General features: G+C 46.1%; 1 protein-coding gene across 6 annotated transcripts in view; it reads right to left on the bottom strand.

The window, feature by feature from the left end:
• Positions 1-2,148: 2,148 nt before the first annotated feature.
• Positions 2,149-24,138, bottom strand: part of Vrk1 (VRK serine/threonine kinase 1) — a 67,336-nt gene continuing 45,346 nt past the window's right edge. For 4 of the 6 annotated variants that reach the window (XM_028764505.1, XM_028764506.1, XM_028764507.1 and 1 more), the window contains exons 6-13: positions 21,058-21,166; positions 20,855-20,947; positions 19,000-19,132; positions 18,238-18,358; positions 17,317-17,375; positions 14,241-14,419; positions 6,899-6,989; positions 2,149-2,505 (exon numbers count right to left, since the gene is read on the bottom strand). In XM_028764505.1, coding sequence (XP_028620338.1) covers positions 2,474-2,505; positions 6,899-6,989; positions 14,241-14,419; positions 17,317-17,375; positions 18,238-18,358; positions 19,000-19,132; positions 20,855-20,947; positions 21,058-21,166 — 817 coding nt within the window. In that variant the 3' untranslated portion in view covers positions 2,149-2,473. Of the gene's footprint in view, positions 2,506-3,336; positions 3,903-5,818; positions 5,891-6,898; positions 6,990-14,240; positions 14,420-17,316; positions 17,376-18,237; positions 18,359-18,999; positions 19,133-20,854; positions 20,948-21,057; positions 21,167-24,138 lie in introns of those variants that run through there. The other 2 variants (XM_028764510.1, XM_028764509.1) reach the window with 2 other exon arrangements.

Raw genomic sequence — 24,138 nt, 5'->3', positions numbered from 1 at the left:
ACCGTTATGTCCATGAAGAACTGTGACATTAAAAACATCGTGGGCTTTAAAGGGGAGATCATAGAGTGGTACATGAAGTATTTAAAATAAAGTATAAAAAGACAAAGTGTGACTGTGGACAGTGAGTGCCTGAAAGTGGTAGTTACTTATTTGTGTATTTTAAATCTTCGACATGGGCTGTGTGTTATTAAAAACCCACAGTCATTGTAATACATATTAAAAACAAAAATGCAATACTGTACAGCTACGCACCCAGACACACAGAGACAAAGGGCACACTGAGGCCATGCTATGGAACTTTGGTCTATATGGGGTTCAAGGAAATGAGGGTGTGCTTATGGCTCTGGTTTAACAGTGTTGTCTTAAGAAACCGCCACTGGAGAACACGGGGAGCTGAGTTCCTGGTTACCATTGCTGGATCCTGTACTTGACAGAAGAGCTGGCCACAGGTGACGGTCTCCAAGGACCAGAACACATCAGCTCAGTAAGAGCACGACAACGTGGAACAGGGACAGCACAAAACTAAGTGTGTTAAAGAGTGCCGATACTGGCCCGCAGGAGAGAGGCTGTAGACCCACATGCTCAGGAACTGGCAAGAAGATAAACTCGTGGAACTGAAATGGGCAGAAAACACCAACGACTGTGGGTGCTGACGTGGCTCTACCCGGGAAGAACCACACTCAGCAGAACAAGGGACCCAGCTGACGATCAACCGGGCTACTTCTGGCTAGTAGTTTTTAACTAATTTATGTAGCCCTGCCAATATAGTAACATTTGAGAAAATGTCAGCACTTGTTTAAAACAATATGTGAGGAAATATTTGTTTTCTTAATATTTAACCAACAGGTTGTGCTGTTTTGTGTTTTACAAAATAATAAAAAAAAGGCTACAGTATACAGACAAAACCATATCACACACATTTTATCCTATTTTAAGCAGGAATGTGTTTAAAACAGAACTTGGGAGTTGATTTTAGGTGTTACAAATACACTTGGGACCAAACAACACACTACTCAGTACTACAATCCTATATTCTAAAGAAAACAGGAGTCTCTAAGGCCCCTTCTCCTTCGGACCCACGGTAACTCTGGGATGCTGACAGCCTCTGGGTCTGCAGCTCAGCTTTGCACTTCTGACTGCACCTTGTTCCAATAAGATCCGCGTCATGTGACAACTCTACAGTCCACAGAGCCAGTCACAGTCCCATGCTTCTGTCCACAGAGCCAGTCACAGTCCCATGCTTCTGTCCATCCACACCACAGTCTACACAGTACTGTCTTCAAAGCAATCCAGTCTTTAAGCACTGAGGTGATGACTTTGGGCCTGTCCTAGGCCATGTGAGTCAAATTCTGAACACACCACGGCTGCCCACACTACCTGACACAGTACACATGGTACAAACAGACAACTTGCTGACCCATCACACCATTTGTCCAGCCCGGATTGCTCTAAGTGCAATTTTTGAGGAAGGTCTCTTAAAATTGTTCGTAAACATGCTAAATTTTCTGAGCTTTATTCCCAAACAACTTGAAAAATACTCTATATGTCTTAAAAGTTTTCCAATCACAGAAATCTTACATCTAGTGTAGGAGGTACCCAGCTACAATATCTGCAGCTAGTGGGGTGCACAGCTGTAGGCCCTGCAGCTACTGCCTTTGGGAGGCAGACACAGACAGGTCAGGAGTTTGAGAACACTTGGTCTATACAAGTCAGAATGAGAAAACCAGAAAAACAAATTAAAAAAACAAAAAAACCCAAAACAAACAAAAAAAAAACACCTCTAGAGAACTTGGGTTTATTTTGCAAATTATCATTTCTATAAAAATGAAACTTGCAAAAACAAAAAAATCTAAGTGGGGGAGGCTCTGTCCCCCACTGACAAGACTCCCCCGAAGGGCACCCTGCCACTTCTCGTCCTTGGTCCTGCCCACACCAGGTGACTGACTGGTGTCCTCACGCCATCTATCTTCCGTACTTATGTAATCTGACTTTAGGACGTGGAGTTCCTCTCAGACTCGCTGTACTTACTGTGCTCTTTCTTTGTGCACACAGTAGGTTCTCAATAAGTGCTTGTATAAAAGAACAGATCCATGCAGACCAGACTTTATTGTCCCAACAACTTGTATACTACGTCAAGCAAAAGAGACCTTTATTTTAAGTTCTTTATTCCGTAAAAGCAAGGAGCCTGCTGTGCGCTCTGTGCAATCCGGGAAGCGCACAGCAGCCAGAGCCAGCACACACGCTCCCAAGCCCCACACCACATGGGTTGTGACGACTAAGGATTTGGGATTGTATAAATTATCCTTCAATAACGTACACAAAATATTCACTTTAATAAAGTTTGTTTTTCAAAAAAAATAGCCACTCAATTATTACTAACACTCTAGAAGACTCAAATGAAAATAAAACAGAAAACAGAAAAGGAGAAGAAAGTCAAGCGACTAGGCAGAGAAGGCGGCTCCCGGCATCTCATTTACTTCTGGGCTTTCTTTCTGGTTCGTGAACCTTGAAGAGGAATCAGAGAAAGTCACATAAGCAATCATTAACTTACAAAAGCACAGGATCAGAAATACAAATCTCTTCATGTCTGACTGACTGACGGCGGCTGTGGAGATGAACGCCACACGGGCCCACACTGCAGCTGCACAGTCTAGGAGCCGGAAGGTTACTCTCCAGCTCTACCCAGCAGTAAAGACACCCAAGCATCTCTCCCTAACTCTGTATTATCACATCAGAAGCACGGACTTCCACTGTGACTCTCGAGGTTCCCCTCCTGGGGGACCCTGGGCTCACACCGACACGGCGAACAAGATGTCCTCCCTGCTGGCGCTCATGCTCCTCCTGACTTAGGGACTGCTCCTGTCCACCTCACAAGGGCCTGGCCTTCTCCAGGCCTGACCACACTGCCCAGCCTGGCCTTCTGTTCTTCCCAGCCTCAAGCTCACTGGGCCAGAAATGACCAGAAACATTGGAATGAGGGCATCCTGGTAGTCAATAGTTAACCAACTTCTTTTTGGAAAAGAATAGAATTTTCTTTGAATCTGAGACAAAATTTCTAATCCCACACAAGTAATTACAGTTTCTAAAGGTATTCTGATTATGGGCGTTTTTAGTTACTTAGCTGGAAAATCAGTTTTAAAATTAAATTTTTTTTCAGATGGTTTCTGTTCAACTGTTGTTCAGTGCAGTCACAGAAAACCTTAGACTTCTGAGTATCTTCCCACCACTCAGCCCGTACACAGCGCTGAGTAACAACCTAGAGGTAACAGCCATAGCTAGAGGGACTCATGAGGCCCCACCCGCTCTGAGCAGCTCAGGCAGTCAGCGGTTGCTGGGGTAGTGGGAAGGAGGTCTGGCCCGGGACCTGGGAGAACCTAATCAAACTCCCTGGGAAGGAGTGGACTGACTGGGTAAGGGAAAAGATAAAGACAGGAAAGCAGAAAAGGGATGAGGGTGGGGTCTGAGGGGGTGTGGGGGGAATGGAGAGGGTGAGGGGTCAGCAGGATCAAAACACATTCTACAACAGAACGAGCACCACAACAAAACCACTGTCATATATAAGTAACCCATGCTAATAAACATAAGCTAAGAGCCACGGAACCATGGTGAAATAAAAAGGTTTTGTGTTGGAAAAAACAAACAAACAAACAAACTAACAAACCAAAACCCCCCATGGTATATTCTGAGGGTTTCACATATGAAATAGACCTGCTGCCATTCCGAGACTGTCCTGCAGCCAGCTCAAGATCAACACCTGAGACAGGTGACAGGCACTCGGATCCAAGCAACACTGCGCTTACATGTCCTGACACTTTACTCTTAACCCAAACGCTGCTGCTTACCCCTGCGGTCTAGACTTAGCATGCCCTGCTGCAATTCCAAATGCTGCTGCCTCCTGGAACCTGAAGAAAATCAGAACTGACTGTCACCAGGAGGCTCATGGAGTCTGTTATAGTCATGTCTCTATAACACAACCATGTTCATAACACAATACAGTTACAGTTAGTAACAGAGCTAACTGTAAAATCTGATACTTGAAAAATAACATATGTGAGTTTGGGGAAACTTGCCCATCTTTTCATAAACAAAAGGTGAAAGTAGGAAGTCTCTCAGCAGGGTTTTCTTGGAAACATCTGGTCCCTGACTAGTTGGTATTCTCCCAGAGCCCTCTGTGCTTCACGGCTAACTAACCCCCAAGAGTGGTCTCCACTGTCCAACAGGGGACGGGTACAAAGCCATCAGTATCACGGCCACATCAATTAATTTCCAGTACAATTCTGGGATATTGGCACAGTTTTAAGATGACAGAATATTCATGGTTGTTAAGGCTAATCATTTAGTGAGGGGGGGGAAACTACATGCAGGAAATAACAAAATTTCCTCAATTGGTAAAAATTACGCCGTACATAAAAATAAAAGGCTTAGAGGCCCGTTCTTCCAGGTACCGCCCATCACCCCCCCACACACACACACACACAGCCTGCACAGTAACACACAGAGAGCTTTCAGAGTGCGTTCCTACACAATAGACCCCCAGCTATTCAAAATGAGTTTAGGTGTATCAAGAAAATTACACATGGTTTTAAAATGGTCTAAATAGATATTAAAGGAAAGCTGCTCCCATTCTGCAAGGCACAGCACTCCAAAAGATCACCGGTGAGAACAGTCTCTTACCACACTGTAAACCAGAAACTGTGTTTGAAAATAAAATTGTTAATGAAGAAACTGACATTTGTAAAGCTGCCGTTAAGGTAGCCGTTCTTGAAACACATTTAAGATACACAATCCTAAAGCCCCAAACCACAAGATTCATGGAGTTTATCCCATTCCTCAAAATATTACAAGAGTCCAGCCCAGCAATGTGCTTGCCATCAGGTACCTTAGCTGATGACTATAAGCGTACACGTTTGCATGAGCCTTGGCCCGTCGGTTGTTTGGTTTGGTTTGGTTTGGTTTTTCTCTAGAAGCAATAACGTTTACCAACCACCTCAGGCAATACTTCCCCCATCAAGATTCTGACAGTAAAATAACTACTCTAGTACTTTAGGGGGAAAATGGCCTACAAGAAAACACAAAAGACATTTAGGCAAATGCTAACACACTGGTGGGCCCCTTTCATTGCAGCTCTTGAGAGGCAGAGGCAAGTGGATCACACTATGATTTGAGGCCAGCCTGGGCTACACAGAGCTACAGGCCTGCCAGGGATACACAGTAAGACTCCCTCAAAGAAAACAAAAAATTAAAGTCATTCTGAGTTTGCATGAAAGTAGAATCTAATTATTCTTCATTATCTTAAAATGTTATAGTAGTCCAGTGGTGGTGGCACACACCTTTAATTTTATCACTTGAGAGGCAGAGGCAGGTGGATCTCTATGAGTCTGGGGCCAGCCTGGTCTACAGAGCAAGTTCAGGACAGCTAAGAAACTCTATCTAGAAAAAAAAAAAAAAAGTCATGCAGCAAAGCAGCCTGAGTGGTCCTTATGGCAGGAGTCACAGCTCAGTGACACTTTGTCAGCAGCCTGCCAGCTACTGTAACTACAATCCGACCCCAAACTGCCAGGACCAAGATGAGGTTTCATGGTTAGACATATTCTAAGCCACATACTCTCATACAGGCTGCCAACACCCCACGGGCAGGTAAGAAAGCCCGCTGGACTACAGCACATCTGGGGCCTGCCTGGATGACACCTGGCTTAGTCTACCACGCCTCAGGACTTGCATAAGCTCCTATGACAAGGGATGCTTTAATGCTTAAGGGTGTGCTCAAAGAAAGAACAGAGCTGTCTTCATCAGCATGACTTAGTCCGTCCCCACTCACTGTCAGAGCTGCTGCAGCCCGCCTCTGGCTGAGACGTGCTTCCATGTGCTGCTCCTCGGGATTCCTCACTTCCTAATGACAAAATGAACAAGACAGGGAAGGAGGCAGTAAAAACAAACAGTAGCAGACAGGAGACGGCAGCGTTCGAAGGAAGCGAAGGACTGTGGAGTGCTGGCCTCCAGAGTGAACCACACGCTCCTGGCGTCACAGGGTAAGCGCACATGAACCTAACCACGTTAGGTCCGTAATGTATAAGAACAAAGCACTAGTAAATCCAGATAAAGAGGGCTGCCTTCTAAAACTTGCTTTACAACCAGGGCCAGTGTCAACAGAAAGGCAAACTACTGTGCTGGCCTCTGTCACTAGGGCATTTATGCTGTGACCTTTTTGCCCAAAACAAGTCTACTCATCAGAAAAAATGAAATGCCCAAGGCCCAGCAAAAAAATAAAACTGAGAAATAGAAAAGAAGTGTTCTAAGAAGCACTGAGTCCAAGAGAGCACTGCTTGGGAACACCCAACACAGCACAGCATGTCCAGGCCCAGCTTGCAGGCGTCCACGCCACTGCTGACACCATCTCTAACTGTGACTTTACAGGTGGGACCTTCAGCACCAGTCCCTAAGCAGAAGTGACTTCCAGTCTTTGCTTGTGCGTCACTTACTTTAAACACTGAGGTTTCAAAGCTTGAGTCTGTCCCCTCCTAACTGGTGGGGACAAGCTGCATTGCAGCTTGAGTGCACAACCCCCACCTACCCACCCACCCCAGCAGAGGTGAAGAGCTTCCTGCCTGAGATGCAGTTCTGGTTTCTCCCTCCCAAATCCCTGTCCTGACTGCTGTGGAGAGTGAGTGACATAACGTGTGTATGGAAGGCACTCCTAGACATACTACACAGTACAAGCCCTATCTCCAAGGTATTTATAATCAACCTGAAGTAGTATGACTCACACAGCTAGTCCATCAGCCAGTGGGAGGAAGTGCAACCTGGGACTCCACACGGAAGGGACAGGCAAGGCTCTTCACTTACGAGTGTGCCAACCTGGGACTCTACACGGAAGGGACAGGCAAGGCTCTTCACTTACGAGTGTGCACGCCCTCTTGCACCTGTGCGTCTGAGCACTCCATGTCTTCCACAGTACACACCGTGCTCTCTTCTGCTTCTTTCTTCCGCTTCTTACAGAGGAAACATGGTTCAAAGACAAGAGAGAAAGAGAGGAATGTAGTCTGGTGCCCACATAAGCAAATAAACATAATTATACAAATAAACACATTTATGAAACTATCCACGTGTGGGAGTCTCCAAACATCCAGAAGAACCCAAGGGAAGGAGCAGAAGCCTCCAGCTAGTCAGCCTGGTGCCACCTGAGTCACACTGGTCACCGGGACAGGAAATGTTTACCAACCTCCTCTCACCTCCACAGGCCAGTGACACTCACTCTTCTGCTTAACATGGGTACAGACAAAGGCAGAGACTGCGAGTCTGAGAGACAGAAAGACATACACCTCACCTCACAGGTGGAATCTAAATTTGGTGGCGAATCCTGCTCATGAACCCACGTGTTCCTTTAGAATGCTTCCTATCAAATATTTGAGTTCTGTAAACCTGATCTGTGAGCAATCTCACAAGTAGAAGCTCTCCTGCTCTCGCGAAGCTGTGCGCAGTCTCCACACTGTCCTTCCATCTTCCATGGTCTGGGCTGTGGGCTCTGGAGGATGTGCTCCATTGCCTGCCACTCCTCACATGCACACGGGTCTACACTAATCCACTCTGTGCCGAGCCATCTGGCTAGATGACAGCTCTCTATAGGTGCATTTACAGAGGGATGCTGGCAACGAATATCAAACTTTATACTTCTCATGTAGCCTTATCCTACGTAGGTACAAATCTAATGTGTAGCGCTCTGAATTCTAACTCAAAGCCTGGGTCATTTCGGAAGGTATGTGACACATCCAGCCTCCAGAGCACGATGCAATGAGACGTCCTCAGTCACACTGTCTAGCAATTAATATGAAGTTCAACTTCATCCGAACGTGTTCCTTGCTTCGGGCCATTTTGTGTACAGCTGCAGAAGATAATATTTACTGACAGCACGGCATTCTTTCCCTAATGGTAACCATGGGTTCCGCCCTAGATAACGAAGCCGACCTGTGCAAGCTACCATGTTTCATACCCAGTGCTAAGAACCACTGTCAGTGCATGACGCTCAATCCCACTGTCTGAAGCATGGCTAAGGTGGCAGCAGAAAGGCCAGAATCAAAGAAACCTACCACACACCTGGTGGAAAGGCTCCCACACACAGAAACAACCTGATTAAACCTTAAGGAACTTTCAATGGCCTTACTTAGGAGATTTGTGTAAGGTACTGCTTCTCAAACACAGCCATGAGACCGGCTCTAACTTCACATTGCTGATGAGGAAAGGGGAGAATGCCTTACATCTTTCTTTCCAAAGTGTTGCTTCATGATTACCATCTAAACCCTGCTGGGCTGAACAGATTGGCTGGATAATTACATACAATAACTGCAGTGGGCAGGTAACCCTCAGCTGGCATGGGCAGCTCCCCTGTGAGAGCTTCCATATGCAAGTGCACTGGCGGAGCGCGTTAGGTACGTCTTTCCTGCCGGTTCACAGGCCTGATTAACGGCGGCCAAGCCTCCAAGGTTAGCGTGTCAGCAGACTTGTGATGCATTAGGCAGGGATAAGCACAGACACTTTTGTTCCTTCAGACCAAAATTAAGGAGGAATATTCCAGCACTCTGCTCTGTCTTCCAAACAGAACAGAAAGCAGTTTCCAGATTTTATAAGGTAGTTTTTAAATGCTCATTATAAAGGAAGCTAGCCAGTATTTCCTACCAAAGACCTATTCATTTTGTTTTGAAGTGTATTTAATAAAAATAAGCGTTCTTAATCTCCATACAGGTGAATTTCAAGGAATGAAAATCAGACAGCATTCAGCCAAGGAAAGGAACACCTGTGTACTGGGACGGTGGTGGGTCACATTCACCCGCCCACCAGCTCCTACCCAACTTTCTGACGGCAGATGCAGTTTGGGTAGAAAGGGTCCATGGTCTAAAGATCACTGGTGAGCAAAATAAAACTAAGCCTGTCTAGTTTAACAGTGCATACGGATGGCTCTTGGGTTATACAGCAATACACAAATCCCAAACAGCAAACTGCTGAGGCAGCTATCAGAATCCTTAGACTGTGGGTGTGCAGGTGTGGGCTCCCAAGTGATTGTGCCAATCTCTGAATCTGTGACAGTCTATGTCGTGTCTCACAGGTACCTGTATTTGCATTTATAAATGAAACCAAGATACTGTATGACACACAGGGGCAACTTACATAACACATGTGGGACAGAATTTGCTTTTAATTCAACACAGAAAAAGTCTTGAAAAACGGGCTTACTTCAAAGGACATTAGTAATATACTACAAATATTATTAAAGTGTTCAGATATGCTAGGTTAAAACTTAATTAGCTGCTTCTCAAGCCAAGCATCTCCAGGCACAAAAACACATGCCAACTCATCATAGTTGTCAGAGTCCAGTAAAGTCACCGGGCGACGCGCACGGTCACCCGACTAGAAGTGCCTGGTGGGGACGCCACGAGGGGCAGCAAATGTGAGGAGGCACAGAGCTGCAGACCAGCAGACTTGTTACAATGCACTACATGGAAAAAACAGAAGAGAGACACAATAAAGCCAAGAGCACGTGTTCGTGTGTGCCGTGAGGTGAGCAGGAGAGTAAACCACTGCAGTGTCTGGCAGGAGCGTGCAGAGGTGTGTGTTTGTCACAGCCACTTTCACAGCCATCTCCCTCTGACCTATGCTCCTCCGGCAGGGACTCCGCCTTGCCCTTTCCTAACTCCAGCTGAGCCTTACCACCATGCATGGTGGTGCACCAGAAAGCACCCTGTCCAAGTGTGCAGAGACCCTGATGCATTTGTGCACATCACAGAGCGGGCTTCACCCGTACCACCCACTGCTTATTCTGGAGCATAGCTGTGACCCTTTGGCTCAGCCTCTTGAGGACCCAGAGAAGGAGCTGTTAGAAGCCCTTCTGATAGTTATGAAAAGAACAGTTAATCAACAGGCGAGCAGAAACCCCTAGCCAGAGCCTATAGGCACACTAGGTGCAGAAGTTTCCTAGTAAGGCAGCAACTTAGACCTGGAAGGCTCCAGTGGCACATCTGAGGGCAGCACTGGAATCTGTGCAGAGAGAGCTCTCCAGGACTCTGGCTTCAGCACAAGCAAACCTGATGTTACTTAAACTAAGCATGTTTCTAGAGAGTCGGTGAACTCAGCTCTAGAGACCAATGTCTGTCCTCTCTACCACGCTGGAATTACCATAACGCCTTCCTCTGAGGACACTATCACTTATACCACTAATGTCAAAACCTTAACATGCTTTATGGACAATTCAAGGCAAAAGGCAAAAGCAGGCAGCAAGTTACACCTTAATCATCTGTATTTTATAACTAAAATCACTAGATTTTCTTTAAGTATCATGAGCTTCTCGGAGGAAAACTACATTATAGCTATAGAATATAGCTGCAAGGCCCTAGGCAACTCAGTTTGCCATTTTTGAAACTCCCTACCTACCTACACACACACCTATACACACACATGCCTACACACAGCTCTACACACACACACAACCCCACACACACTATTCAATATTTGCAGGGTTGGATGCATGAAAATGTGGGTACATGTGTGGCCAGAAAACATGAGAAAGCCAAAGAATAACTGTGGAGCTGTTACTCCACTTCTCCAGTTACATGGATACCGGAGATCAGGCTCCCGTCATTGGACTTACAAGGGCAGGGGAGGGGCCCTCGCTTCAGAGCTTCCAGCCCCTCTTTAACTTGTAACAAAGTGTCTCATGTGGATGCCACAATGCCCATCAGAAAGCAGATAGAAGGTGGCTCTGTAAGGTGCTTCTGAAGCAGCAAGTGACAGGCAGAAGCTTGAAGGGTTACTTACCAGCAGCGACAAGTCCTCTGCACCCTCAAGGAAGAAGAAAACACTTTAGACGTTAGACGTCTATCTCCCTGAAGATCAGAAAAACCAACCCTTCCCTTCCACATGGTGGTAGAAACTACCCCAGGCCTATGAGGACAGTTCCTTACAAAATGCAGAAGCCACCTTAGAATTACCATTAAAAACAGCTCCTGTGGCCCAACTCCCCAACTCACTAAACACACAAAGAGCAGACATGGACACCAGGAGTCCTCTGCTTTGCCCATACCAATCACCAGCTTCAAAGGAAAACACACCACAAACTCATTGCTGTGATGTGTATGCTTTAATACACATCGTGGGGCCACATGTTGTATATATTTATTTCCTACCAATTATCATCTTGTCTTCTGCTGCGAATCAACGTTTAGCCAGGACCATTTACAATCTCTCACACATGCATTCATCAGTAAAATCTAAACCAGGCTCCATCCTTATCAGCCCAGTACCCTAAAACTGAACTCGGTTCTGAAGATGGTGGCAGACAATAAAAGGAAAAGCCTGTTATTTTCTAAAGGAAGAAAGCAGGCGAGTTAAGCAATGGGTAAACAGCCCCCACTCTCTGATGCTTGCATGTGTTAGCAACAGTGTTGAGCTTCCAGGTTCATTTTTTATCCCTTGTGTGCTTATAAACAAGAAAGAATGCATTATTATTTCCACAGAAAACTTGTTTTTAAATTCACCCCTTATTAAAGATGCAAAGGCATGCATGCTTAGCATCCTAAAACTTGGCCATGACTAAAGACAGTTCCATCACCTGACGTTGAGGACCTCTGATAAGACGCCCTTGTGTTGCTTCACAGTCAGTTCTCTAAGAGCCACTGATACTGTACCAAATGGTCTCCTAAATCTTACAGCCAGATGCACAAGTACTCGAAGATCCAAACAGGGCATGTGTGCCATTGGCACATAAAAAAACTGGTCATGGAGCTGAAGAGTCTACTTAAAGCCCAAAATGCCCAATATTAGATAGGCTTACTTACAAAGGGGCTAACATCTACATACATCTTACAGTTCAGACCCTCAACTTTTGATGCAGTGGTTCTCAACTGCATTTGACTAGAGAGAAGAAGTGGTCCCCATGTGGCCCCAGGCCCCTCTCACTCTCATATCTCTGGTGCGTGACAGGCACTGTACGGAAACAGTAAACAGGTAATAGCATTCCAAATGGGGCGAGGAGCAAAACTAAGGACAATTACAGAACAGGAGAGAGAGAGAGAGAGAGAGAGAGGGAGGGAGGGAGGGGCTAAACTAAAACAACACACAGAATCCCCATGCTCAGAGCTGTTTATAAAACATCAATTCCTACGCAAAAAGAGATTTAAGAGGCTATCACCAGAAAAACAAGAATAAACTCCCCGTCTTCAGTAAGTCATAGATGCAAGAGAGGCTCTTGGGCCTTAACCATCCCCACTTATCTACTGGCTACCAAGGAATTCTGGGAGAAGTGGAGTCACTGTCCTCAGCTGTGCACCTGCTGTCCCCACCAGGCTCTAACACATAGCCCCAGATCTGTGGCCACACAGACCGCCCTGACTAAAGTCAATGTGCCACAGAACAAACGGCATGAAGGTAGGAGAGTCCTCTGGAAGAATGAAGACGCAGGGGGGATGAGAGCAGTCAGCATGCACTGTGTGCACGTCACAGTCGGCATGCACTGTGCACACGTCACAGTGTCCAAGACTAATTTAATAATGAAAACAGATGAAGGAACACAAAGAAAATCACCAATTCCCCTAAACGTGACAGAGAAGTCACAGATAAGGGAGGTGAGCTGGAAGTCCACAGATTAGTGTCATGAATGGAGTTAGATGTGCAAACCAGAAGCCACGCTGTATAAAGGAGAAGGAAAGGGAAGCCGGAGTCCAGCTCTCCCAGGTCTCAGCGAAGACGCTGAGAGACATGGAGAGGAAGCACCTGCACGCTTACAAAGATGAACTTCTCAAGTTCCAGGATGAGGGGCACGTCTTCAGACAGGGTTCACCAAGACCAAGCAAATGTGAGCTTTAAACTAACAGAACAACACACACACATACTCTCTCTCTCTCTCTCTCTCTCTCTCTCTCTCTCTCTCTCTCTCTCACACACACACACACACACACACACACACACACATTCTATGCTGGAAAGCAGAATATGAGGGTAGAATGAAAAGCAAGAGGCCTCAAATGTGGAGGGAAAACCAGAAATCAGGTAACAAAGACAATAAACCAGACTGGAAGCTGAGATCAGACAGTCCAGCAGTGACTCCCACCAAATTACTCTTTCAGTGAGGCAAACTTCACCATTTGTGGATTCATAAAGCTTACCATCCATAGCTCTCCAAAACAAACAAACAAACAAACAAACAAACAAAGGAACCTGAGCACAGACTCTGACAGATGAATCAAGAGAAAGGACACAGTAACAATAAAAAACAGGAAGAGAAATACAAGACTGGGAACTTCTACCCACGAAGAACACAGCACACAGAGAAATAACAGGACACCTGCACTCCTAACAACCTGAGAGACAAGCTAGGGACGAAGATACCCGCCTTGCGGAGAATGGGTACAGCGTCTCATTAGCTCTAAGTGTTCACACACAAGTCAAAATGTGTTAGAAAATTAGGGCGGGGACATTTGAGAGATGAAAACTCACAGTTTCCTTCTATCTAAAACCAGAAGAAATAAGCCCAAAATAAGCATTTAGAAACATATCTGCAACAAGCAAAAGTGGCCCTGTGGCCCCCTTCACACACAGCTGCTGAGGCAGGGCCCAGGAAGAATGGAGGCGCTTGGGAAGGAAGGTGTGATCCTGTTCACCCCTGAGCTGTACTATACTAGGAAAACCTTTCTGAAAACTTTTACCAGTAACCCAATCAGAAAGAAAGTGCTAGCAGGCAGTGGTGGCGCATGCCTGTACTCCCAGCACTTGGGAGGCAGGGGCAGGTGGAGCTCTGAGTTTAAGGCTAGCCCGGTCTACAGAGTTCTAGTATAGAACACAGAGAAACCCTGTCTCCACAAACCAAAAAAGAAAAAAATAAAAAGAAAGTACTGGCCAGGTAGCCAGAGTGCAGGTAGAGTGGGGGGCTGTACATTTAAAACACTTTTGAAAAAGAGACACCCCTCTACAGTGGCCCTCCTAGGACAAGGCTGATGGCAGAAGAGTCACTGCCCCATCAACACCTGACCTCAGGTCACAGGTGAGGTCATTTCAGATACTGAACAACCTGCTCCTGGGAATACTGGCTATCCCTAATCCCCTACACTCTCTGCCGTCGGTCTGCCCCTCCTATAAATACACCTTAGCCACCAACCCACCTATGCATCCTTGCTGAGCTAAGGCCCCGCCTGTGTGTACTGCCTGTGTGGTAGAACCAAAGGGAACCCAAAGCAGCTTCATTCAATACGCAGACGCACCTTTGAGGCTGGCTTTGTCGTCACACTTCCGTTCTCCACAGCACTAAAGTCCAGTCTGCCGTCGTCTTTACTTCCTATAGCCTTCAGCCCTTGCAGCAGGATGTCACGGAGGCTCTGATAGAGAGGCTTTTCGGTGTAGTCCAGGAGCTTCACAGACTCCATGTACTTAGCGATCTCACCTAAAAGACAACACAATCCTTTTACTACGTTTAGTCAGGAACCCGGTATGTCCACCTCATTCCTAAGAAAACAGCCACGGCCAACGCAAAACTACACGCGTGCGTGCGACACGTCAGAGTCCACGCTGTCAGCCAGAGCTCGATGCAGAGTATGCCCGTAAGCCCAACAATTTTCAGGTAAGTGAATAAAACAACAGATTTTGAGTTACAAGGTACACTTCTGCAACCCTAAGAGACAGTAAGAGGAGATAAATGACATTTCCGACACACACACAGAATGTATATATAACAGGAATCCAGAACACAGCGCGCTTGAGCTGCAGTGACCCTAGGAGCTAGCATCTTCTAAAAGAACCTGCTATGAAGTGAGAGACAGACAGCCCTGAGAGCAGACTCAAGAACAGCGAGCGAGACAGGTCCGGAGAGGCAAGGTGCCTCAGCAGGAGAAGAAATGTCACTGACAGGGCCGGCCCCACTCACAAGTGCCTCCCTAGATACAGAGTCCACTGCTCCTTCATCATCACTTCCCTGACATGCCGCCATCGCCTCAGACCCCAACTCCTGACCCTGGGAGTCTCCCTGGTCTGTTACTGAAATGGCTGCCCTCTTCCCAGGCCAAGCCAGTATCTCATGAGTCTTCCTTCTATTCCACAGCCAACACATGATGCTCTCTCGCCAGAGCGGGATCCAGGACACGTATGTAATCACTAGCTTAAGTATTTAAGTGCCACAGTGTGGCCAGGCGGTCTTAACCGGATAAAATGGAATCTAAAACACCCAAGACAATATGATCAAAACACACTATATAAAGTCACGAAGCATCCACAAATGAATAAAAATCTTAAAATTTTAAAAATACCTGAAACAAATATCAGTGTGTTTGACAAAAATAACAGAAAGTTCTCGTTTTAGAGAGAGCAGGATCCCCCTTTATCACCCTCTACACAGAACGGAACAGCCAAGTACGCTCTAGCTGTACAAGAAGGCAAGGGAACAAATCAAGGGCATCAGAGCGCCTTCAGGAGCAAAGAGCTCAACTGTACTTGCATCAAGGTCTATGACAAAATGGTCTTTGGTAGACAGATGTGTAATCCTAGCTTTCAGGAAGCTGAGGCAGGAGGAGTACAAGTTCAAGTACAAGTTCAAGGCCAGCTAGGGCTACACAGAAAAACCAAGTACTGGCAGGGAGGGAGGGAGGAGAGGAAAAGGGAAAGGAAAAGACAAAGCAAAATTTCTACGGAATCTACAAAGGTGCTAAAACTATTGTACAGCTACAACACAGTACAGAATACAAGGTAAAATACATTAAAATCTGCCCTATTTCTATATACTGCTAAAAACTAGAAATGAAATGTTCAAACCAGAACGGTTAACATAAAAAAGCATCAATTACCCAATGTGACTATGCAAGATTTCTGCAGAGACCAAAATACAAGTAGAATTTAAGGAGGGATTTACTGGAAGACTTGCCAGTGGGTTGGAAGATTCAGTGTTACAAAGGCAGCGGCTTTCAAAACTCAAACACAATCCACTGCAGTGTGAAGCTGACAGAATGACAACAGAATGCAGTTAAGAACCAAGTCAGAGCTGGAGAGAGGCGTGGCAGGAAGGAGCACTGGCTGCTCCCACAAGGACGTGGGTTCCATTCCCAACACCCACATGGTGACTCACAACCATCTAAAACTCCTGTTCCAGGAGACTGAACATCCTCTACTGGCTTCTGTAGGAACTAGGCATGCACGTGGTGTACAGACATACAGGAAAAGGAAAAACACCCCTACCCATAAGTTTTAGGTTTTAAAAAAATTCTTTAATTAAAAAAAGAAAAAGAATGAAATCAGGTTTAAAACCAGTGACACTCAAGGACTTAAGCCTTCAGACACTGACAGTTATCAAGACAGAAGCCAGCCTTGAATATCTGAGGCCTCACAGTCAAGAATAGACAAAAGGAACAGAGCCCATACCTGCATCTTAACAAAGGCGCCCTGAGAAGATAAAGGAAGTCCTGAGATGATGCTAGGCCGGCAGAGCTGAGCCCTTCTCACACAGTCCCCGTGAGGGAGTGAGTGAGTGAGGCTGCAGTCTGTGGGAAACTGGTGCTGTGCAGAGGACAAGATCCAGACAAGCAGCAGAGTGCATGAGGAATGGAACCAGGAAAGCAGGGCAGGCACCACAGACACACAGCCAGAGTCTGAGGGCACTGGGCCAGGACTGGGGACAGATAGGATGGATGGTGACAGAAGAGCTTCCCCACTCTGGCCCTCGGCAGTCTTCCCTCAAACAGGAACCAGACACATTCAATCTCTAGAGGGTGAGGCCATTGCCATCCTTCTCCTATTTCAAGCTGTACACTCAAAGTAAAAGCCAATGACCTCATGATGACCAAGAGCACAGTCCTCACACCTTCTGGGACAGTCTTCCCAGCCTCCACACAGCTCGCTTTACTCCCCACTTCCTTCAACTGCTGCAGTGTCCCTCAGCAAGGCTGTCTGATCAAGATTTACATTCCCCGCCCTGCTCTCTGTGCCTTCTCCACATTCCCAACTCCATTTCCTGTTTTCTTATTCTCCACAGGACTAACAGTATAATGTGCTAACCAAACTCCCTGTTCCATCCTTAGCTGTCCTCCGGGAGGGGTCTGGAGCAGCCTGCACTGACAGCACTCCAGTACATAATACAACCTCCATAACCACTGCCTAAGTAAACACACCACTTCCTTCCCTTCCTGAAAGCAAAGGGCAACTGTATGAGGCTCCAAAGCTCACTGTGCAAAGCTGCTTTGTGAAGGTGAACCTCCAACAACAGCAATGTCCTGAAATGCCCAAATTCACACACAGGCCGAGGCTTTGCCTCCAGAAAACACACACTGTATGAAGGTCTACGGAAGCCTTCCCTACCTGGCTTGTTTTTCTCAGGAAAGCATTTCTCCATCAAAGCTGCGACATTGTCTCTGTATCTGTAGAAGAAGGAAGGAGTCCTTAGTTATAAGTGTCATCCCCAAGGATAATAGGACACATCTCAGCAGGCAGTTCGTCCAAGGGGAACAGCCAAGTTCAAATAGTCCTGCTAGCTAACCTGTACCTTCTACTTAAACCACTGCCAGGTGTGCTGGCTGGGGCAGGAGGGTTGCTCAACAATGCGCTGCCTAGGAAATAAAATTAATAAAATAAAACTAAACTAAACTAATTATAATCTAGAGAGTACTGTCAAGAAATTCTGACAGAATCCTACGCCTCCTTCACCATCCCTGGCAGGCAGGAGAGCTGGCCTGGGGTCATGAGAATGGGGAGCTGGCCCTGCCCCTCACTGGCTGCAACACTAGAGAGTGTGGGCTCTGCACCTCGCCTGGACAGCAGGGTGGAGATGGCCCTGGTAACAGTCCAGATTCAGGGCTCTGAGTTGGCTCACCCCAAATCTACCCCACTGATGAACTGCTGGAGTCCTACAGATCCAGAAGTACAGGATCTCCATGATACAGAGCAGCAACAGGACACCCAGAAGGAGTCCCAGTGAGGACCCAGAACTGAGAAGCCAGAGGCTTTGTCGAGTTATGGCAATGAACATTTGCAAGCAAATGAGTGTAGACAAAGGAGTACACCAAGGCACACATTATGATCCACTACAGCTTCCACAAGATTTTTTTCTCTGTTGGGGGGTGGGGACGGGTTGCAAGGGTGGACGGTGGGTATGAGGGGAAGGGGAGATAAACAGGATTGGGGTGCATGATGTAAAATTCACAAAGAACCAAAAAATGTTTTAAAAAAATTTTTTTTTGCCCCATCACCACCCAACCCAGAACAGCGTAAGTTGTCCCTTACCTAATTTTGGAATCTCTAACGTAGTTAGGATCTTTCAAGTTATCCTCCCAAGGAAGAGAGCCACTGAGCCACTGGATCATGCAATAACCAAGAATTTCCAAATCACCACGTCGTGATGGGGCTTCAAACAGAACAGGAGAGTAAGCACAGTGAAACAGCTTTCCAGAGAAACATCAAGATAGAGCAGTCAGTCCACTCAGGTCTAACTTTTGGCAGAAACATTCACCTACATATAATAAGCACTGAACAACAGGCTGTGTAAAACAAATCTTTATTTCCAACTAATAACTTACTTAAAACGCAAACTGACAAGCCTCAGGGTTTGAAACTGCTACCACTAGTCTAGGAAGTAAAATCTGAAGACACCTCACACGCAGTTGTCTTTGGGAGATGAGAAGACACTGACATACTAGACACTGTCAATATGTCCTCCTCAGCAAAGGGCAGAGAAGGGCCTAAGCTACCTTATAAAAACAAAAGCCACACAGCAACTGGACAGTAGAAAACAAAGCAGCACAGAGCACAGAGCAGCACAGAGCTAAGTGAGCTGTGTGAATCCTAAGTACAGTCCGGTAACCCTGAAGACCAGGGGCATTCACAAGGGCCCTCACTCAAGTACAGGAGCCAAACCTCTGCCCTCCTTCTCCACACCACTCTTCTGGTGTTCTTATCAGTCTACGTGTTTACTCAGCATAATAAGTCTGCAGAAATTCAGACAGAAGCATCAGCACTGTGGAGGCATGCAGGCCACTATGGACGCACCCACGCCATTGTGTGCATCGATGCTGGTGAACTCCAAGGTGCCGTCGTGGCACCTTTTGGGATCTTCCTTGTACTCTTTATGAACTCCGTCTGGGCAGTACCGATAAGCAAGTCCGTAGTCGACCAAATACACCTATAAATTTCCAAGCACCAAATTAAAGACGAAAATCAATGCACATGAATTACTAGAAAGTACTGAAATAAAATACAATCACTTGGAGGTAGGTTCACTTACGAGGGCAAACAGCAGCTCTCCAAACAAGTCAAATCTGAACCGAGCACTACAGCAGGGCTGAGCCCCCCTCCCCCTCTGCAATGTGGGGATCACACTTAAAGCTTCCCACAAGCTAAGCAAGAGCTCTGCTGCTGAGCTGTGTCTCTGAAGAATTCTTACTTGTAAAAAAGCTTATTTTGTCTGCAGTATTAGGGGTCTAACTCAAGCCCTTCCTCTACCACTAAACTATCCCACCCTTCCACCGAACAATTTCTTATTTTTAACAAATGTTAAATGACCATAAAGCTACGGTGCTTGAGTATTAGTTCACTTTGCTTTCTTAGGAAAGTATCGCTAAAGTAATTAATCCTGTCTCCAGGGGCAAGGCTTACAGATGGTAAGTTTCTCTTACAGAGTCCAGAACAAAACTATAATAAAATGTAAATGCTCAAGACTCTTTCCACAAAGAAAAGGGACATGAATACTGTTAGCACACAAAATAACAGCTGTCTTCTACTCTTGATCCTTGTAGAAGAGTCAGATACCTATTTACTTCATAAAAATGATTCAAGGGCTATAACAACATTAAAACTCTTCAATGAGGTCTTTACCTACATCTTAAATACTACATATTAGATTTAGGTCTTCCAGATTAAAGCTAACTTTAAAAAAAAAACAAATAGAGTGATCCTGTGGACAAAGCCTGTTGCTCTGACTAGCACACACCAGAACATGTGGCTTCTATCTAACAGCCACACATACACCTGGTTCTGTCACAGTGCATGCACACATGTGCATGTGAACACAAAGATGGACACAGCATGAGAGAGTAATGCCATCCACAGAACATGTCATGTCTGAAAGGCCGGAGAGCTGCACACGGCTGCTGTGTGGACAGAGCCTGCTCACATCAGTCCCGTGCAGAGCAATAGGAGTCAGTGTTTTAACAGTACTCTGCAAGTGCTTCCTACTGCAGGCAGCGAAAGGGAGCGTCAGTGCTCAGGGCCTTGGCTGAGGATGCCTCACAGAGCTCCAGCCCAGCAGCTTCCTCTCGTGCACTACACTGATCGTGACGCTTGCCACAGCTTATAGGGCAAAAGCAAATGCATTGTGGTGGAAAAGGAGAAGGAAAACTAAGCAGATGGTGGTTACAGACCCAAGGGCAGAGAATGTTGTCAGGTCACAGCCCAGAGCCAAGCACTCAACACCTCCTTCTTACACAAGATCAAGAGGCAACACTAGGTAGCCTTCATTGTCACTAACAACTGCCAACTGCGCTGACCCCACGTTAAAGACTAAACTCTTCAAGTAACAGACACTTATTTCTGATGGATTTTTTGAACACAGAAAGTCATGAAGGTGACAGAGCGGACCAGCAGATCTAACTCGTTGGTGAACTTTATAGGTTAAGCTTCTCCCCCAAACAGCTATTTGAAATGCACGTTGTATCAAGCACTTGTGAATTTTATGTAGGGCAAAACAGCCAACTTGATCAGTGCCAGCAAACTGCAACAAAAATACAGAATGGCAACTGGATACAAGTATCTACTTCAAGCAGCAGGGGTGTGAGGTTCGACCCGAGCACCCCACTTGCTCTCAAGCGACGCGGTTTACAACAGTAAAAACGGAAGTTCTGAGGACCTGGTCAGGGTTCTTGTAGCTCAGAAGAAGGTTGGAGGCCTTGATGTCACCGTGCACATACTCATGCTCGTGGATGTACTCCAGGATGTCCAGCTACGGAGAAGACACAGGGAGTCAGTGCAGTACCTAACACGGCCAGCAGAGGGCTGCGCTGCAGTGCAAACCAGCCCTCACTGTATTCACAAGGAGCATAGCTCACATACAATTCTTAAGCTTAGCTGCAAGACAGTTTTCCGAGAAAACCTTTTGGCATTTGCTTCATATATTTTCTGAAGGTCACTCCCAAAGCGGTCCATTATCATAAACCTGTAACTGAAGACAAACAAGAAAACTCAGTGAGGGAAATAACTAGGAACATGTAGTTGCAATGAATATTCCCCCTTCAGGTTATGTCAAGTTAATAAGACAGTATTGTAGGTTATAAATGAGGAGGAAAGAGGCGTAAACACACACCATGAAGAATCTCTCTCAACTACATAGAAATCCCAAGAATTCAGAATGTTGAGTCATCCTGCCCTGGAGCCAGCTTGTTCTACAGGAGACAACATTCAACATAAGACAGTGCCCACCCAGAACCCGCCATTCATCTGCAATGGCACACATCCACCGGCTTCCCATAGTTAGCTGCTGGTTTTAGACAAGAGCTTCTTTCCCGTGACTGCACCTCCATTTGTAAGGCATACTTCAACAGTAAATGTTCTGTTAGGTCTAGGCTGTCAAGAGATGGCTTACAAACTACATTCAGTAAAACTGGCCGAATGATGTTAAGCGATTACATACTAAACACTCAATGGTCAGGTCTACAAAAGGAATACCCTACCAAAATGAAGATTTTTGGTTTTGCCATTACCCTCCCATGTCACCTGGAGCAGGTGACATTACTTTCTAAAGCCATAAATTTTGGCGAAGTGAATGAGGAGGTGGGTGTCATCCTTCCCAGGGACTCAAACTCTAGGTGTGCAGAGTCGCACTGGAGACCTGCGAGGAGGACACTGCCCAGCTCCTCTGAGTACCACCCTCACCTCCACCAGTCAGTCTATGTAAATCACTGAAACAGACCACAGGACAAACGCTCCCGTGGAATGCTCACACCACAGCATTCGGCTTTATAACAGTGAACTTCAGTGAGCTTCTAAGGAAGGGGCAGCCAGCTAACATGAAAGGCAGCAAGTAATAGAAAACATAGGGTCCTATCCATTTCTGAACCAGAAGAGAACTAGAGATTCTGTCTATGAGTATCTTAATGTTGTAGCAGGTAAAGTCTATGTCAAAGTTACACTGTCAAATAGAAGCAAAATATCCTCATTTGTGTTAAGACTCCCACCACCCTGACCTGTAGAGTACAGCCATGTGTCTTCCCAGTACCCTGGTTCAGCAAGTTGTGCAAGGCTGAGAGAGACGAGGAGGATACACTCATTTGCCTTAACAAACAAGTTAACCTGTGTGATCACTACAATCGTTTGAATAACAAAGAATAACCTGTGCCAACAGTCTGTGTCTTAGGGTTACTATTGCTGCAACAAAACACCATGACCAAAAATCAAGTGGAAGAAAGGGTTCAGTTGACTTACACTTCCATATCACTGTTCACCACCAAAGAAAAGTCAGGACAGCAACTCACACAGGGCAGGAACCTGGGGACAACAGCTGATGCAGAGGCCATGGAGGGCTGTTGCTTATTGGCTTACTCTCATGGCTTCTTGCTCATACTGCTGTCTTACAGATCTCAGGATCAGCAGCCCAGAAGTGGCACTACCCACAGAGGACTGGGCTTTCCCACATTAATCACTAATTAAGAAAATACCCACGCCTTTAATCCCAGCACTCAGGAGGCAGAGGCAGGCGGATTTCTGAGTTCGAGGCCAGCCTGGTCTACTGAGTGAGTTCCAGGACAGCCAGGGCTACACAGAGAAACCCTGTCTCGAAAAACCAAAAAAAAAAAAAAAAAAAAAAAGCAAAAAAAACCCTACAGCCAGATCTTTTAGAGGTGTTTTCTCAATTAAAGTTCCTTCATTCCAGATAACTCTGGCGTGTGTCACATTGACAAAAAACTAGCCAGCACAGTCTAGAGGAGGATAAACACACTGTTTGCTTCAACCCGGGAACTACTACTAATGCAGATTACGCAGGACTCTGTTTTTATGCACAGATCATCCTGCCACTAACGCTAAATGGCCCCTAAAACTTCCTCACCAGTTCTAAATGACAAACAATTGACACACACAGCACATTCTCCTGAGAGGGCTCAGGGACAGAATAGTGAGGGAACTGCTTCTGAGAATGTCTATCAGGCCAGGTCTCTGACGCTTTCTTTTCTAGGGACTTAGTTAAATGCTTCAAGTAATAGGAAAATATCAACCAGTTCAAACAATTCCAAATGGAAACAGTGAGTATTTCTACAATCCTCACACTGCTCTGAGCTGCCTCTCCCTCCCATCACTCAAACACAAGTGAAAGAGAGCTAGGCCGCTGGCAGGGAGGAGGCTAGAAGGATCCTCTCTCTATTGATTTCCTTCAGAAAGACAGAGGTACGCGATTGATTTTAGTGCTTCAACCTAACAGTTAACACTTCATCCATGACCAGTCTAAGTCTTGAGCTCCACTGAGGAAGGGCTAGCAAACGTCCATTTCAAGAAGGATTGGCCATCGCTGACAATCACCGAGATACAAGCTGCACACTTACTCAGCTGCAGTCACCCCCTCTGACAACACCTATCCTGCCCACTGTCCCTCTCCAGCTCTGATCACTTCACAGCACACTGATCCAGGAAAACCACATGGAACAAAATGGCTAAAGATTCCAGGGAGCCCCAGACTCTCTGAAAGATGAACGGTTCTCTAGTAAATAAAGCTGGCAGGCCTACACAATGGCTATCTGTAACAGTCTGAATATGTTTGGCCCAGGGAATGGCATTATTAGATGGTGTGGCCTTGTTGAAGGAAACGTGTCACTGTGGGGGCGGGGTTTGAGACCCTCCTCCTAGCTGCCTAAGAGTCTTCAGTCTTCTCCTGTTTGTCTTTGGAACAAGATGTAGAACTCTCAGCTCCTTCAACACCACCCTTGCTTGGATGCTGTCATGCTTCCTGCCATGATGACAATGGACTGACCCTCTGAACCTGTAAGCCAGCCCCAATTAAATGTTGTCCTTATGAGAGTTGCTTTGGTCATGGTGTCTGCTCACAGTGGTACAACCCTAACTACGACACTGCCCCATTCTTGAGTCTTGGCTAACACAGCATCAATGTGGTTTGGGCATTCCAACCTCTTCCATTCAACAGTGTCT

The sequence above is a fragment of the Grammomys surdaster genome, unplaced genomic scaffold (genome assembly GCF_004785775.1).
Source record: "Grammomys surdaster isolate TR1022 unplaced genomic scaffold, NIH_TR_1.0 144, whole genome shotgun sequence".
NCBI classification, from domain to species: domain Eukaryota; kingdom Metazoa; phylum Chordata; class Mammalia; order Rodentia; family Muridae; genus Grammomys; species Grammomys surdaster.
Note: the sequence above shows the minus strand (reverse complement) of the source record. Positions and strands in the feature narration are given on the sequence as shown.